The 14,124-nt window shown below is 34.9% G+C and overlaps 1 protein-coding gene across 18 annotated transcripts in view; it reads left to right on the top strand.

Annotated features, from left to right (window-relative positions):
• Window positions 1-14,124, top strand: part of WDSUB1 (WD repeat, sterile alpha motif and U-box domain containing 1) — a 56,405-nt gene that overhangs the window by 12,243 nt on the left and 30,038 nt on the right. For 10 of the 18 annotated variants that reach the window (XM_014859601.3, XM_070507847.1, XM_044768847.2 and 7 more), the window contains 4 exons: window positions 8,980-9,013; window positions 10,995-11,035; window positions 11,146-11,252; window positions 11,973-12,152. In XM_014859601.3, the coding sequence (XP_014715087.1) occupies window positions 8,980-9,013; window positions 10,995-11,035; window positions 11,146-11,252; window positions 11,973-12,152 (362 nt within the window). The remainder of the gene's footprint in view (window positions 1-8,979; window positions 9,014-10,994; window positions 11,036-11,145; window positions 11,253-11,972; window positions 12,153-14,124) is intronic. The other 8 variants (XM_070507839.1, XM_070507838.1, XM_070507845.1 and 5 more) reach the window with 1 other exon arrangement.

Raw genomic sequence — 14,124 nt, 5'->3', positions numbered from 1 at the left:
AATAGACATATAGAAAAATACGTCAAACATAAGAGAATAGCTTGATAAATTACTTTGATGCAAACCTGTGTAACCATTATTCAGGTCAAGAAATAGAACAGTAGTTGGTTCTGCTCCAGAAGTCCTCCCCTTTTAAGTGCCCCTTTCTGGGGACAACACCTTAGATAATACATAATACTGCTTTTTTCTTTTAAACTGATTTAAAACAAATCATACAATATGAATTATTTTGTGTCTGGCTTCCTTTACTTAACATAATATTTGTGACATTCATTCATGTTACCGCGTATATCTGTGGTTTGTTGATTTTCATTGTAATATTCCATTGCATGCATATACTATACTTTATCCATTTTAATGTTGAGGAACATATGGATTATTTCCAGATTGGGAACATTATAATAATAATTCTGTGAATATATCTATCTCCTGGCGCACATGTTCATGCATTTCTGTAGGGTGAATACATAGAAATGGAATTGATGGGTTACACAATAGTTGTATTTTCAACTTTGACGGTAACACCAAATTGTTTTCCAAGTGGTCAAACACCCCTACAGCAGTGTTATTTCAAATGCTAGCCTATGCTTGGTATTGTGGGTCTTTTTAATTTTAGCCATTGTGATAGATGTGAAGTTTTATCTTATTGTGGTTTTAATTTGTGTTTCCCTGAAAGAGTGAGGTTAAAACCTTTTCAGAAATTTATTGGCCATGTGTATTTCTTCTTTTATCAGGTGCCTGTTCATGTCTCTTGCCCATTTTCTTCTGGATTATCTTTTTCTTATTGATTTGTTGTTGATATCTGTCTGTCCGTCTCTCTGTCTCTCTGTCTATCTATCTATCTATTTACCTCTCTATTTCTGTATATGAGCCATTTATTGGTTATATGTGTTGCAAATATTTTTCCCCTCTCTTTGGATTTGTCTCTTCATAGTTTATAATTTTAGTGTAGTCAATTTCTTTATGTTCTGAGGTCATTAAGATATTTTCCTATATTATCTTCTAAAACTTTCATTGTTTTTCCTTTGTCAAATTTGATTTGTGTGTATGATATGTGATAGGAATCTAGTTTCATTTCTTTCCATGTGGATGTGCAGCTGTCCCAGCAGTGTGTATTGAAAAGACCATCTTTTCTCCACCATTTTGCTATGTTGCCTTGTCAGAAATCACTGACCATGTGTGTGTGAGTCTGTGTCTCAGCCTGCTATTCCATTCTGTTTTTCTGTTTGTCTCTCCTGGCTCTGAAACCATTCTGTCTTTCTAAGGCTTTAGATTTTGGCTATTCCTGGCTTTTGACACTTCCATATAAATTTTAGAATTAGCTTGTCAGGTTGCCTCCAATTCCCCCCTCCACACATGCAAACCTCTTTGGATTTTGATTGGGGTTATATTGAGTCTGATAAATTTGGGGAGAATTGACATCTTTATGATATGGAGTCTGCTAAACCATGAATGTGTCCTATTTCACCATTTATTTTTCTTTTGATTTCTCTCAATAATTGGTGTGTGGAAGTCCTCCTCATCTTTTGTTAGATTTATTTTGAGGCACTTAATTTTTTTGTTACTGTTATAAAAGATGTGGCTAATATAGAGAAATATATGTGGAAAGACAATGGATTTTTCTATAAAGGTTCTAATTTTGGATTTTCTATGTACAAAATCATGTCATATGTTAATAATGATGGCTTTGTCTCTTCCGTTCTAGTCCTTGTACTTTTGACATCTTCTATGCCTTACTGAACTGGGTAACACTACCAGGATTAGGGAAATCATTCCTCATTGCAAAGGGAAAGCTTTCATTATTGCGATCACTGTAGATTTTTGAGAGATAAGCTTTATTAGCTCTTCTATTCCTTCTAGTTTCTAAGAATTTTTTATCACGAATAGGTGTTATATTTTGTCAAGTGATTTTTCTTGCATCTTTTGAAGTCATAATATGATTTTTCTCTTTTATTCTATTAATATGGTAAATTATACTGATTTTTCAAATACTAAACCAACCTTGCTTTGTTGGAATAAACACAACTTAGGACATATTATTTTTATGTATTGCTGTAGAGAAGTCAGTTTTATTCTGACTTGCTTCTTTGAATGTAATTCATATTTTTTTTGCTGGCTGCTCACAAAATTTTCTTTTTGTAGTTTTCTGCACGTTTACTTTGGTGTATTTAGATTTGGGTTTCTTTTTATTTAGTTTGCTCAGAATTCACTGAACTTCTTACTAATGTCGAATGATAGTTTATCAGTTTAGGGGAAATTCTTATTCATTATCTCTTCAGATGCTGCCTCTGTCCGGTTTTTTCCTCTTCTCTAAATCTGGGACTCCAGTTAAATGCAAATTATACCTTCTCACTGTGAACTTTGTGTTTCTTTTCTATTTTTCATTCTTCTATTTCCTTTGCTTCGTTCTGAATGGTTTCCCTTTTACTGATAGTCTCCTCAGCTTTATTTAATGTGCTATTAAACTGGTCTACTGATGAGTCCTTAATTTTTATTTTATTTTTCAGTTCTAGAATTTCTATTTGGCTTTTTTTCAGGTCCACTATGTCACTTTTTGTGATTTCCAGTTCTCTCGAAAATTTTAATCTTAGCTTTTATTTTTCAAAGCTTTATTCTGTAAAGCAATTGGTTTGGGACACAGTAACATGATTCAGTTCCTTTATATTCTCCTTTTGAATACTTTGGTATGTTTTCTCCTTCCTGCCATTGGATTTTCTAAAACTTTCCTGTCTGATATCACAGGCTATAGCATTCAAACCCACATTCATGGCTCTTCACAGCACCTTTGGCCCCAGCTGAGATATTTAGGCTCCTGACTTCCACTTAAAATGTTCTGGACTAAGCCTGATAGTTCTTTTCCCCATATGCTTCAATCCTTCCCAAATAATCAGCAAAATAATTAGCTATGTAGTCATTGTATTAGATATGACTTTTTTATTTCAAGAGATGAAAATAGTTCATCATCAAAAAGCATTTATAGTAATTCTTTTTTTACCTAGAATTGAAATCAGTGGAAAGTTTAAACAGAGAAAGTTGGATTTCCTTCTCTTGTTTTGGGGGACATATTGTGCATTTCACTCTTGAGAGGTTAATCAACAAAATGTTTATATGAAATTCAGCAAATATTTATGGCTCTCTTATGTGTCCACCTCTCTGCTGGTGGCAATAGGGCATATAAAAGGAAGTATAAGACAATGTTTGTGCCCTTGAAAATGTTTTAATTCTCTGTCCTGATAGTTGATGTTCATGGTGATAACCTAATAACACTGAAAGATCCTGACATGCTTACCCTCTGAATCATGGAAGAAGTGCTAAGGGATACTCAATATAGTTTTTTGTTAAGGTCATTTTATAGCATTATAATGTCTTGTTGCTTGTATATATGTGCATCTTAATTAACTAACATATTATATTAACTGGAATGTTCCTTTTTCGTTCATTCTGGATAAATGGAGGTTTACATTATTAAATACTTTTTGGTGCACAGTGTTGCTCTAGGTCGCATTCAGATAGTCTTCTGAATATTTTTAGTTTATTTAGATAAATATACAGGCAAGTGAATGAGTTGGAAATGTAAGTTGGTGAAATATAAACATTTAGTTTTTTAGGAGAATTGAGAGACATGTTTGAACCATATTTGATGAGTCGATAAATAAGTTAATTGGTCAATGATAGAGAGATTCCATTTGTGACTAAAAGTCATTGGTAAGGTACAGTGGATACATATGAGAAAGAGGGAGACAGTGGGGAAAAAGTGAGTAGAATAAAAGATATATGAAAATAAGAGGCTAGACAGGAAAAATGAATTGACAGCAGAATGGGATTGTAGGTGAGAAGTCTACTAAGGAAGTTGTATAGGGCATAGATTTGGGTGACCATGTAAAAGGCGGTACAGAATTTATAGACGCAGATAGGGGAGGATTGGGCAACTGAAAGGCCATTCCAGGTGGCAGGAAATTCTTGACTAGATTAAAATGTGTGGTAAATATAAAGAGGAGAAAGGGGAATTGAGGCTGTAAAAATAAGTGGTAGAGGTGATGGATTTAAGAGAACTACTGAAACTTTTAAAGCATTCTGATAGACATTGCCTAGCTATACCAGATGAGTGCTAATGCTGAAGTAAAGAAATGGAATCACGATTTAGGTCAGAGGTTCTCATACTTTTTGGTCTTAGGATTCTTTGACACTCTTAAAAGTTATTGAGGACTCCAAAGAGCTTTTGCTTATATGGTTATATATATCACTATTTACAGAAAATAAAACTGAGAAAATGCTAAAACATTTTTAATTCATTTAAAAACAAGAATGAACTCATTGCATATTAACAACATTTTTTCTTAGGAAAAATAAAAAAATAGAAGAGGGGCAGTATTTTAAATTTTTGAAAATCTCTTCAGTATCTGGGTTAGCGGAAGATACATTGATTCTCATGTATGCTTCACACATTCCATTAGCTTTCAGAGTTATGATGACATCACACATCATGGAGCAAAATATGTAGGAACTTTTCCCCTTCATCTTTCTCCACGTCTCTCCTCTAATAACTTTCTTCTAGCTGCTTAGCAGAATTTGTCCTCAGTTCCACTCCACTTCTCCTGATCCAACCAGATAAAATGAACATTGTATGTATTAGCTTCTATTCAAGCAGGAAGGGTCAGTCTTTATAATTCAAATAGAGGCTGTCTCCTTCCATAAGTTCTCAGTACTAGTAGTTAGGATTCCTTGGAAACTAGTTTAAAAATGCCCATTGTTGTTAGAGTTTTAAGAGTTCAAGAAGTAACACCCTCTTTTCTTGAGTTGAAAACCAATGAGAGAGAAATATAGGATAGACAGTCTGGGTAACAGACTATAAATCTGCAGCTGACTTGCTCACGTGCTCTTGGACAGCACGGACTGCCGCAGACTTGCCCTGCAGGGGCAGATCGGAAACAGGAAAATCCAGAAGGGACTGCGCCACGTGGCTTAGCGTCTGCCGCCAGACTTTCCAGTCATCTGTCCTTCCTTTTCTGCTAAGCAGGAGAGAACGAAGAGAGGCCAGGAATCTCACTCCAGGAGGGATGGGAAGTGTCCCCCCCTTCCCAGCAAGATGCCTGTTTATATTTTTTCTGTTTCATGCATGTGGACGTTCAAGTTCCATTGTCATAAATTAGGAGTGGTTTTAACAAACAACCTCTCGCTCAGTAATGACTAGCATAAGAAGACTTACGCTCACCCTTCCAAAACTCAAACCATCTTTTTTTTTTTTTTTCCTGTTTCTACAACATTGTTGACAATCCTATGGAACAAGTCAGTTCATTTAAGTAGCCTTAAAAGTACGTGTTGCAATTTGTTTATCACGGAGGGTTATCAGATGTTGCATTGCTTGAAATTTTATGTCTTCTGAAAGCTTTAGTGAAGTTCGAATAGCCGTGCCATCTTCTTTAGGCTATAACTACCAGGGTAGTTATGCCATGGCCCATTATGAATCAATTTTAATTTTAATGTGTTCCTGGGGATGATGTTCTAGGAAGTGTAAAAGCCAAAAACGTGGGTTTTAGAATCACATAGAACTGAGTTTTAATCTCAGCCCTACCACTTACTAGCTGTATGACCTTAACAAGTTCCAGTTCCATCTCCTCTCAGCTTCACTTTTCTGAATTATAAAATGGGGAAAATAGTAACACATTCCTCATTAGATTGTTATGAAGATTAAATAAGAAAATGCAGGCAAAGCATTTATTACTTAGATTTGGGGCATAATAATTGCTCAATGCATGTTTATTAAATATTATGTATATTATAATAATGCATATTATTTTGTATGTAATCCAGAACATTGGGCAATCATATAACATGCCATTTTACCCTCTCATTGTCTGATTTCTGCTTTTTCTAAATTAACTTTTAGCTGTTGGCCTATACTGAGGGTTGTTACAAAACAGCTGTTTGAAACCATGTTCATTCAAGAAGAGTTGTTGAGGACTTGGCTCCCAGCATCCTCTCTATAAAGACCTTGGAGGAAATAGTTCTTTCACGTCTCAGTCTAAGGAATTGATGTCTCTTTTCCAAGCATTGGGTTTGTGTTTCTATCTTAAATTGTGTAACAGATTGTTTCCTTTTTTGAATTGCTGTTGAAGAAGCTCGGAACCAAATTTGCAGCCCTCCGTTAGCAATGTAGGCTGGATTTTATGACATATATTTTGTATACTAATCTTAACCTTCATTCCTCTCCCCACCTCATCCTTATGTTCTCTTCCTCATCAGTTTCTTCACTTTTTTTTTTTTTTTTTTGGTGAGGAAGATTGGCCCTGAGCTAACATCTGTGCCAGTTTTCCTCTATTTTGTATATGGGATGCCATCACATGGCTTCATGAGCAGTGTGTAGGTCTGCACCTGGGGTCTGAACCCACGAACCCTGGGCTACCGAAGTAGAGCATGCAAACCTAACCACCACAACAACAGGCTGGCCCCACCTCACATGATTTTTATCTTGTTTTTGCTCCATCTTTGTAAGAGACTGCAAATACTTTCTGAATGGGAAGAAACATAGATATGTTTAAAATAAAAATGCTTGTGTGTAAAATAAATCTTTAAACCTTGGGAACATACTTGACCTAAAGAAATAGTTGTTGATAGTTTTATTTGATTAGTTTTTTGGCCATTGTATAAAGCTAGTTTGGATTAATATGCTGTGGGTGAATTCTGACATGGATGGCTGTACAATGTCACTATAATGTCACTGATCTCCCTTCAGCCTATGATTATACTCTCTCCCATATCAAGCACACAACTGTCTGTGTTGTTGCTCTTGTCTAGTAGTTGTCTAGATATAATTGACATGTTTCTCGTCTATTCTTGAGTGAGTAGAGTTGAGGTTTTAGAGTGCCACAAAACTGCAGAAACAGATTATCAAAAGGCTTGAATACTAAGGCCTCCTTCGTAAGGAAAAGTGGGGTTAGGGTGACAGGGCAGATGGGTTGGAATGTGGATACAGAAAAGTTAGAGGAGGAGTTATATAAAGCAGGCAGGAAATGTACAACCGGGGCAGCAAACAGTTGGATTTTTTGTGTGATGTTGGTTGAGGTTCAATTTAGGGAATAGTTTGAGATTTTATATTGTTTCAGTAGTTACAGAGTATTTTATTTTGTGTCTATTTACAGTGATTCTTTTATCTCCTGGACTTTGAAACTCATATCTCAAATATCAAAAACTGTTATTTTTCCCTAATCCTAATTTCCTTCCTTCAAAATCTAATCAGTCATCAAATCCTGTTGCATCTTCCTTTCAATCCCTATTAGTCAAATTGGAGGCTATAGGAAAATGTGTTGAAAATCCTTTTTCTCTCCAGAGTCTGCAGGTCTCTGTCCATAATCTCCATTCTTGCTTGGATTCAATGGACTCTTAATTAAGAGTTCTTCTTGTTTGGTCTTTTGCTCCTCAAATTCGTTCCTATACCTCATCAGCAAGTGAACCTGTTCCATTGCCTTCCTATTCCATTGCTTTCATGGCTCCCTATCTGTTGCCTACAAGACTGTCTAAATTTCTTGGGCAGGCACTCAGGGTACTTTGTATTTTTGTTCTAGTCTGCATTTTTGGCCTTATTGCTTGCTATTTCCATATGTAGACTTTTTCTTGTTGCCCTAATTTCTGTCTTCCCAGCACAAAGCTCACGAAGATTACTAATGATGATCCAGCTTCTTAAGTGATACATCGTTAGGATGAGTTAGTTTTAATTGCAGTAGTGGTAGTCTCAGAAGATGGAATTTCCTTTTACTTTTCTTTTTTAAGATGCTCAGAAGTAATAATAGTGTTTTCCCTAAGAATTTTAGATATTCCAGTAATAATACCTTGTACGTTGAGGAATTTAAGACTAAATAAGAGTGGTTTATAAATGATGTCTAGCATATACATGCTCAAATAATGTTAGCTGCTAATATAATTTCTCATTTTTTTTGGATGGAATTTAACATTTAATGCTATAACTCTTTTTTGACATTCTGAATGCATTTATAGCCCTCCCATTTTCTTGTATTTTATTTTATATTTGGATGTTTAAAGAATAATTCCTATTTTGAATTTATGACAAAGATTCTGCAGTCAAAATTTGTCATCAACACTGGATAGCCAACTAAACAAGGAATTTTAAGTCTTATTTAAAGGAATTTTAAGCCTCCCAGTAGGTATGACTCCTGTGGTCAGACTGTAATCAGCTACGTTTTAGTAATAAGTGCAAATATTATTCAAGTTGTACAGAAGGTAGTAAGTAACACTTGTATTGTTCATATGTTTTCTTGCCTTGCAACATTTCCAAATGGGGAAATATCCAAAAAAGACTATTTCCAAAGGGGGAATATATCATGTAGAGGCATATTTATCCATTGTTTTTAATTATGTGTTTTGTTATAGTATTACATTTTTTTGGTATGATGATTTTTTTCATCATTAGAATAATCCCAGATGGTGGTTTTTAATTTTTATACCATTAAAAGAAACCATGTAGAGTCCCTATCAAGTTTAGAATTACAGTTTTCAAAAATGAGTCACAATCAAGATGTGTATATGCGTGTATATATATCGGTAGATTAGTGATTAAGGCACAGCCATATTGACGACAGAGAACAGTGCTATCTGAAACAAAGACCAAGTAGCAAGTCATAGCTTTTCCTTGTAGTATTTTTCCCTTTCAGTTACTGACTTGATAGGGATTGTGTCTTATTTATACATCACAAATCCTTATTCTGTTTGTAGCTATATAGTATAAATAGCACATGCTAGTGTTTAATAAAGTTCATAATTTTCTGATATATTTCATATATGGCATGTAGTTTTTTGAATAAAAGTTTATACATGTGAACAAAAAGATACTGCATCTAAATGTATATCAATATTTCGGTCTTTTCTAAAAAAGTTGTTAGAATGATTTAAAAATACTAATTACATAAATGCTGTACTTGGTTTTTATGGAACTGTTCACCCATAAATTTCCTTTTTCTTTTAAAGATCAGTGGATAAGTCTGTGATAGTGTATGATACTGTAAGTATTTAAAAATCTTGTGTGTGTGATCTGTGTAAATTTTGTTTATTTATTAGGCTACTGAACTTCAAGTTTAGTTAGGCAAGATGAAAAAAATGTATACATTTTTTCTGTTTAGGGTGCCCAAGAGTATAACATACATTTTCAGAAATGCTAAAATAGTTGTGCAAGTGAGATACTGGTTTTGTGATTTTAAGATGGACAGATGTTTAATCTGATCAAAGAAAATACAGAGTTAAAGAGCACCGGTATCCAAAAAATTACTTTAAATCCTTATTCTTAAACTTTTACACCAATTTTCCGTAATAGCAAAGAATGAATGTTTACCCCAGGGTTTGGGGAGGGTATAGCTGAAAGTGGTGGTTAGAGTCCTGGCTGGATTTAGGGACTAGTATAAGGAAGAGTAGGTTATTATGGATTTAGAAAATGGGAGTTTTTGGTAGATCCATGTGAATAAAGGCTGAGTTGCATGAATATGAAGAAAAATGGATGTTTTACATATAGTCATGTGCTGCATAATGATGTTTTGGTCAACCATGGACTGCATATATAACAGTGGTCCCATAAGATTAGTATCATATAGGGGCTGGCCCTGTGGCCGAGTGCTTAAGTTCACTCACTCTGCTGCAGGCGGCCCAGTGTTCAGATCCTGGGCGTGGACATGGCACTGCTCATCAAACCACGCTGAGGCAGCGTCCCACATGCCACAACTAGAAGGACCCACAACGAAGAATATACAACTATGTACTGGGGGACTTTGGGGAGAAAAAGGAAAAACAAATCTTTAAAAAAAAAAAAGATTAGTATCATATAGCCTAGGTGTGTAGTAGGCTATACCATTTAGGTGTGTATAAGTAGACTCTATAATGTTTGCTCAACGACAAAATCGCCTGACAACTCATTTCTCTGAATGTATCCCAGTCATTAAGTGACATATGACTGTATAGTGAAGATGTAGTTGACAAAAATATTCTCCAAGAGAAATCCATGTTGACTGGAGACTTTTTTTTTTTGGTGAGGAAGATTGGCTCTACCCTAACATCTGTTGCCATTCTTCCCCTCCCCCCTTTTTTTTCCCTCCCCAAAGCCCCAGTACCTAGTTGTATATCCTAGTTGTAAGTCCTTCTCGTTCTTCTGTGTGGGACACTGCCACAGCATGGCTTGATGAGCAGCCTGTAGGTCCATGCCCAGGATCCAAACCAGCAAACCCCAGGCTGCAAAAGCAGAGCATGTGAACTTAATCACTGCATCACCAGGCTGGCTCGCCATGAATGGAGCCTTATAATGATTGAGTTCAGGCTGTAGCTATGCCAGCAAATGAAATGGATATGTAAATTATCAAAGTGTAGTGGTTCAAGCAAGGAATCTAAACTAGTCCTCCACACAGAAGTTCAAATCATTGAGAGTTCTGGCAGGAAATGTGAAACAATACTCAAACTAGGTGAAGTAGAACCTTAATATTTCTGATGAAATTTTCAGAAAATTTTACATTCACAAAAACAGCTATAACATTAAATTTTCTCCATAAAATATGTATATGAGTCTCAATTAAATACATATAGATGCTGGATGGCCAGCTAAGTGTACTCAAAATCTAAGTGCCTAATTTCTATTTGCTGGTCCTGCAATGGCTACAAGTCAAATGTCGTAGGAAAAATACAAATTATTTCATGTAATAGACATTTAGGTTACTGTTAGTAAGTTCAAATAAATCGGCAAAAGCTGAGAGTCTGTTATACTAAAGATTTCTAGGAAGGTGGTCAGTAGATAATAGTGCTGATAATTGAGAAAGAGTGAAACAAGTATCTGATAATATTCTTAGTTATAGATGTTATGCTCTATTCATTGGGTAAAGTTTCAACATGTATTAGTGACTAATAATAATAATTACAGTTCACTTGGCCATTTATGTCAAATGAGTTTTTATCTGTAACTTTACTCTTGCCTGAGTAAATCTAAAGCTGTTTCTCTTGTTTTTCAGAATACTGAGAATATACTTTACACGTTGACTCAGCACACCAGGTCTGAACTTTCTCTCTATTAATATAATTAAAATTAAATTAAATATAATTAAAATTAATATAATTTAAAAAATAGCCTGAGGATACCTAATTGTTGTTTTTATTAACTAGGTATGTCACAACATGTGCCTTTGCACCCAATATCCTTTTACTTGCTACTGGTTCAATGGACAAAACAGTGAACATCTGGCAATTTGACCCAGAAGCACTTTGCCAAGGTTAGTAAGGACATCATATTTAACCCCGTTCAACTGCATTCACCATTAAAATCAGAAATTCAGTAATTTTTTTGACAAATTATTCACATTGCTTTTCTCACTATGAAGTATACATCCGAGTTTAATGTAATTTAAAAGTAATTTCAGAAAAGCGAGTCTTAAAGTAGTTGACCTATGTTAAAACTGTTGGTAAATGCTTTGGGCGCACATTCACATTTATCACATCTCCCATAGCTTTGTAAGCTCGCTATTTATACTCCGTACTAATTTTTCAGATAAATATAGCCTGGGAACAAAATAGAAATTATTGTTTTATTTTGTTGGTTTTATTTTTGGCCTCATCAAGCAATGTTGCCACATAATTTAGGCATTTTATTTTTATCAGTGTCAGAATTAACCAAATAGTGGTGCTGATAAGCAGATGATAGAGCAAATAGAATACTTTTGCTGACATGAATTTTATATAATAAAGAAAAATTGTTCTTCCGGAGTGAAAAATAAAAAGCACCAAAAGAGCAGTATTTAAAGTAGTATTAAATGGTGCATAGTATTTGATTTTTTGAAATTTCTTAAAAGGATGTTAAAGTAGTAAAACACAGATTTTAAAAAATTTCATTTACTTTTTAATTCAAAGTGAGAATGTTTATAAAGGAAATACTTTTTCTTTTGTTTATTTCACTTGCCTTTTTGTGTGGGTTTTTTTGTTGTTTGTTTTTTAAGCAGGGAGCACAGAAGATCAGCCGAAGCAGTTTATTGAAGATTGGTCAGAGGACGACGTCTCAGCATGGCTCTGTGCACAAGGTTTAGAAGACCTTACTGGTCTCTTCAAAATGAATAACATTGATGGAAGAGAACTGTTGAATCTTACAAAAGAAAGTCTGGCTGATGATTTGAAAATTGGTAAGATTAGTGCAACATAGGCAGTCTTAAAAACAATTTTTAATAATGTACTCTGAGATTGGTTTTAGTTGCATTAATGGTTTCCTCTTAATATTCTAACCTAGTAAGTAAGCTGGTATATATCTTCGCATAGAAGGACAGTATATTTTTATTAGATTATGGAAAGGAAATGTTACATAGCATTTCTTTAGGTAACTAAAGCGACCATGTAACTGTAATTTTCAAAACATATATTTTTTAAATTGAGATATAATTCACATATGATAAAACTCATCCTTTTATAAGTGTACAATGCAGTGATTTTTAGTATATTCACAGAGTGGTAAATCACCACTATATAATTCCAGAACATTTTTCTCAAAAAGAAACCCCATGAGCATTAGCAGCCACTCCTTATTCCCTTTCTCTCTAGCCCCTGGCAGTCACTGATCTACTTTCTGTCTCTAAGAATTTGCCTATTCTTGATGTTTCATACAAATGGAATCATACAATATATGGCCTTTTGTGTCAGGCCTCTTTTACTTAGCAAGTTTTCAAGGTTCATCCGTGTTGTATCACATATTAGTACTTCATTTATTTTTACAACTGAATAATATTCCATTGTATGATTTTATCACTTTTTGCTTATCTATTCATCAGTTGACTGAATTTAGCTTGTTTCCATTTTTTAGCTGCTATAAATAATGCTGATGTGAACATTCATGTACAAGTTTTTGTGTGGGCATCTATTTCCAGTTTTCTTGGGTGTATAATTAGGAGTGGAATTGGTGGGTCATATGGTAACTCTGTGCTAGCCTTTGAGGAACTGCCAGACTATTTTCCCAAGCAGCTGTGCTGTTTTACGTTCTCACCAGCAGTGTGTGAGAATTCCAATTTCTCCACATCCTCAACACTTGTTTGCTTTTTAAATTATAGCCATCCTAGTGGTTTCTCATTGTGGGTAGTTTTTTTTTTTCCCCTGAGGAAGATTAGCCCTGAACTAACGTCTATTGCCAATTTTCCTCTTATTTTGCTTAAGGAAGATGAGCCCTAAGCTAACATCTGTTGCCAGTCTTCCTCGTATTTTGCTTGACGAAGATTAACTCTGAGCTAACATCTGTGCCAGTCTTCCTCCACTTCATATGTGGGTTGCCGCCACAGCACAGCTGTTGAGTGGTGTAGGTCCACACTCGAGATCTGAACCTGCAAACCTGGGCTTCTGAAATGGAGCACACCAAACTTTACCAGTATGCTACTGGAGTGGCCCCTCCTTGTGGTTTTGATATGCATTTCTCTGATGACTAGTGATGTTGAACATCTGTTCATGTGCTTGTTGGCCATTTGTATATATTGTTTGGAGAAATGTTGATTCAGATCCTTTGCCCATTTAAAAAATTGGGTTATTTGTCTTTTTTCTGTTGTTTATATAAATTTGGATACTAGACTTTTATCAGATAGATGATTTGTAAATATTTTCTCCCATTCTGTGGGTTATCTTTACACCTTCTTGATAGTATCCTTTGATGCACAAAAGTTTTAAATTTTGATGGAGTCCAGTTTATCTGTTTTTTTTCCCTGTTGTTACTTGTGCTGTAGGTGTCATATCTGAGAAACCATTGCCTAATCCCAAGTCTCAAAGATATACATCTGTGTTTTCTTTTATGACTTTTATAGTTTTACCTCTCACATTTTCTGTGTAATCAGTTTTGACTTAATTTTTATATGGTGTGAGGTAAGAGTCTAGCTTAATACTCTCAGATGTGGATATCCAGTTGTCCCGGCACCATTTGTTGAAAAGACTATTCTTTCTCCTTTGAATTGTCTTGGCACCCTTGTGGACCAGTTGATCATAAATTTGAGGGTTTATTTCTGGATTCTCAATTATATTTCATTGATATGTTTGTCTATCTTTCTGCTAGTTCCACACTGTCTTAATTACTATAGCTTTGTAGTAAGTTTTAAAATTGAAAAATGTGCCCTCCATCACCCATCC

The sequence above is a fragment of the Equus asinus genome, chromosome 4, assembly GCF_041296235.1.
Source record: "Equus asinus isolate D_3611 breed Donkey chromosome 4, EquAss-T2T_v2, whole genome shotgun sequence".
Classification (NCBI taxonomy): Eukaryota; Metazoa; Chordata; class Mammalia; order Perissodactyla; family Equidae; genus Equus; species Equus asinus.
This window is presented reverse-complemented; position numbering and strand designations above follow the sequence as displayed.